We start from the raw sequence: 2,280 nt of genomic DNA, 5'->3' as shown, positions 1-2,280 counted from the left end.
TCTCCGACTCAGAATGGTACTATATAACATATATATATACTATATATATATATATATATATATATATATGTGTGTGTGTACTGCTGTGAAGTGTTTTTGGCTGTTATAAACGATTATACCCTTTGAACTCATATGATCAGTCCATCCGTGATTGATATTAGCTCGGACGAGCATTGATCTTTACATGCCTTGCATACGTCTTTCGTTTGTCTACAGGTACCTACTACACATAAATACACTCCGTCCAAGAAGCCCAGGAAAGCTAGCCTGGCTCTGAACGGATTCCTCTCGCTCTCCCAGATAAGTCTGGAGCAAGCACAAACACCGGGTAGCCAAACACAGGTTGCCGCTGAGCTACAAACAACTCTCCCGCCTAGCATTGACAAGACGCTCGAGCGCATACCCACAGTTGACACCGGGGACACGAATAAGGCTCACACGACCAGGCGCCGCATGCATGGGTGTTATGTGGAAAGGCGGTACCGGACGTTTGAGCCCTCCCTGCTGGGTGACTGGGAGTTTGAGAGTGACAGTGACAGTGGTAGTGGTAGTGGGAGTGACGATGCGAGCTACAGGGAACATAATAAGCGGAGAGGGAGTGTGAGTGGGAGTGAGGGCGATAGTGCGGGTGCGAGTGGGGATGAGAGCAGTGGAGCACGCCAGGAATGTCGGAGTGCCGAGGCGGAGCTATGGAGTACTCATCTTGTGAGCGCGGGTTCGGATGCGGGCACACCCGGGAGCGCAGCTGTTCCCGACGGAGAGGATATATCAGAGCTGACCTCTGAACCTGTCACAGACTTAACGGACAAGGACAAGACTGTTCAAACACATCAGTTGGAAACATTCACGCAGCACAAACCCGTCCAATTCGGCCAGATGGGCCACTCCGAAGTAGGTGACGGGGAAGAAAGCGGTACTAGAAGCGGTACGGACACCGGTATAGATACCGACAAGTTTGAGGCCGCTGGGCCAGTCGATGTGGCTGCCTGCAATTGCCTGGGGACACTCGATAGCAAGTACGACAGTTCTATAAATAGCACGCGAGCGGAGGCATCCGCACATGGCAACAACCACTCGGCTTCGTTCTTACACAGCACCGCCGCGCCTGGTACAAGGTCACCCAGACCGGAACGGGAGAAGCTCGACACCATCATCGTATACAGACGGTACACAGACTTTACTGCACTCAATGCTCAGCTGACATCCCCGGTAAACCAGGCTTTGCCTCTGCCGGCAACCAGACTGTGGGCCAGGATTATGGGTCACCGATTCCGGCGGAACCTGATCGAAGAACGCGCCCTGGCCTTCCAGCATTATCTCGAAAAGTATGTTTTGGAAGTGTTAATGTTCTCGGAGAGCATGTTTTAGAGGTATTAATGTTCTCGAAAAGTAGGTTTTGGAGGTATTTATATTTTTGAAAAGTATGTTTTGGAGGTGTTTATGATCTCGAAAAGTATGTTTTGGAGATATTTATATCTCCAAAAGAATGTTTTGGAGGTTTTCATATTTTCAAAAAGTATGTTTTGGAGGTATTTATGTTCTCAAAAAGTATGTTTTAGGTGTGTTTTAAACTTTTTGTTCGTATGCATGTACATACATGTATGTATGCATGATGTATGTATGTATGTATGTATGTATGTATGTATGTATGTATGTATGTATGTATGTATGTATGTATGTATGTATGTATGTATGTATGTATGTATGTATGTATGTATGTATGTATGTATGTATGTATGCATGTATGCATGTATGCATGCATGTATGTATGTATATACTTTTATTGCTACTTTGAGGCGATATGTATTATAGCTCAGGTTGAGTATATAAAGATTGGGGCTTTTGAGCGTAGTTGACAAGTGTATGATTTCTTTGCATGTATTTCGGACGAATTATTGACTTGCTATGGAATGAGCACATTTTATATTCAAATTATCTGCAAGAAGTCCTAATATGTATGTTGATATGTATATCATGAATGTTAGATTTAGACGTATTCTGTTGCTATGGATTGCCGCGTGCTGTATTTACCCCGAATGTGGTCCTGTTCGATTTTGCTTCACTTTTCTCACGTGTGTTCGGTGATTTTTGAACAGTATTTCATTTATCAATTGTCCTCATAGCCGATGACGCGAGAAGCAATACCATAGTGCATATGTACATGCATATTTTTATGTATAAGTATATGTATATGTATATATATATATATATATATATATGTTTATGCGTATGCATATATATATATATATATATCTATATACATATATATATATATATATA

General features: G+C 43.0%; 1 protein-coding gene across 1 annotated transcript; it reads left to right on the top strand.

The window, feature by feature from the left end:
- Positions 1-215: 215 nt before the first annotated feature.
- SARC_03885 (hypothetical protein) lies at positions 216-1,368 on the top strand (the record flags this gene model as incomplete). Its single annotated transcript, XM_014302324.1, has 1 exon — positions 216-1,368. A coding segment is annotated over one exon (1,153 nt), but the record flags the coding sequence as incomplete, so codon positions are not given.
- Between the last annotated feature and the right edge of the window lie 912 nt (positions 1,369-2,280).

This window comes from Sphaeroforma arctica, assembly GCF_001186125.1.
Source record: "Sphaeroforma arctica JP610 unplaced genomic scaffold supercont1.207, whole genome shotgun sequence".
Classification (NCBI taxonomy): Eukaryota; class Ichthyosporea; order Ichthyophonida; genus Sphaeroforma; species Sphaeroforma arctica.
This window is presented reverse-complemented; position numbering and strand designations above follow the sequence as displayed.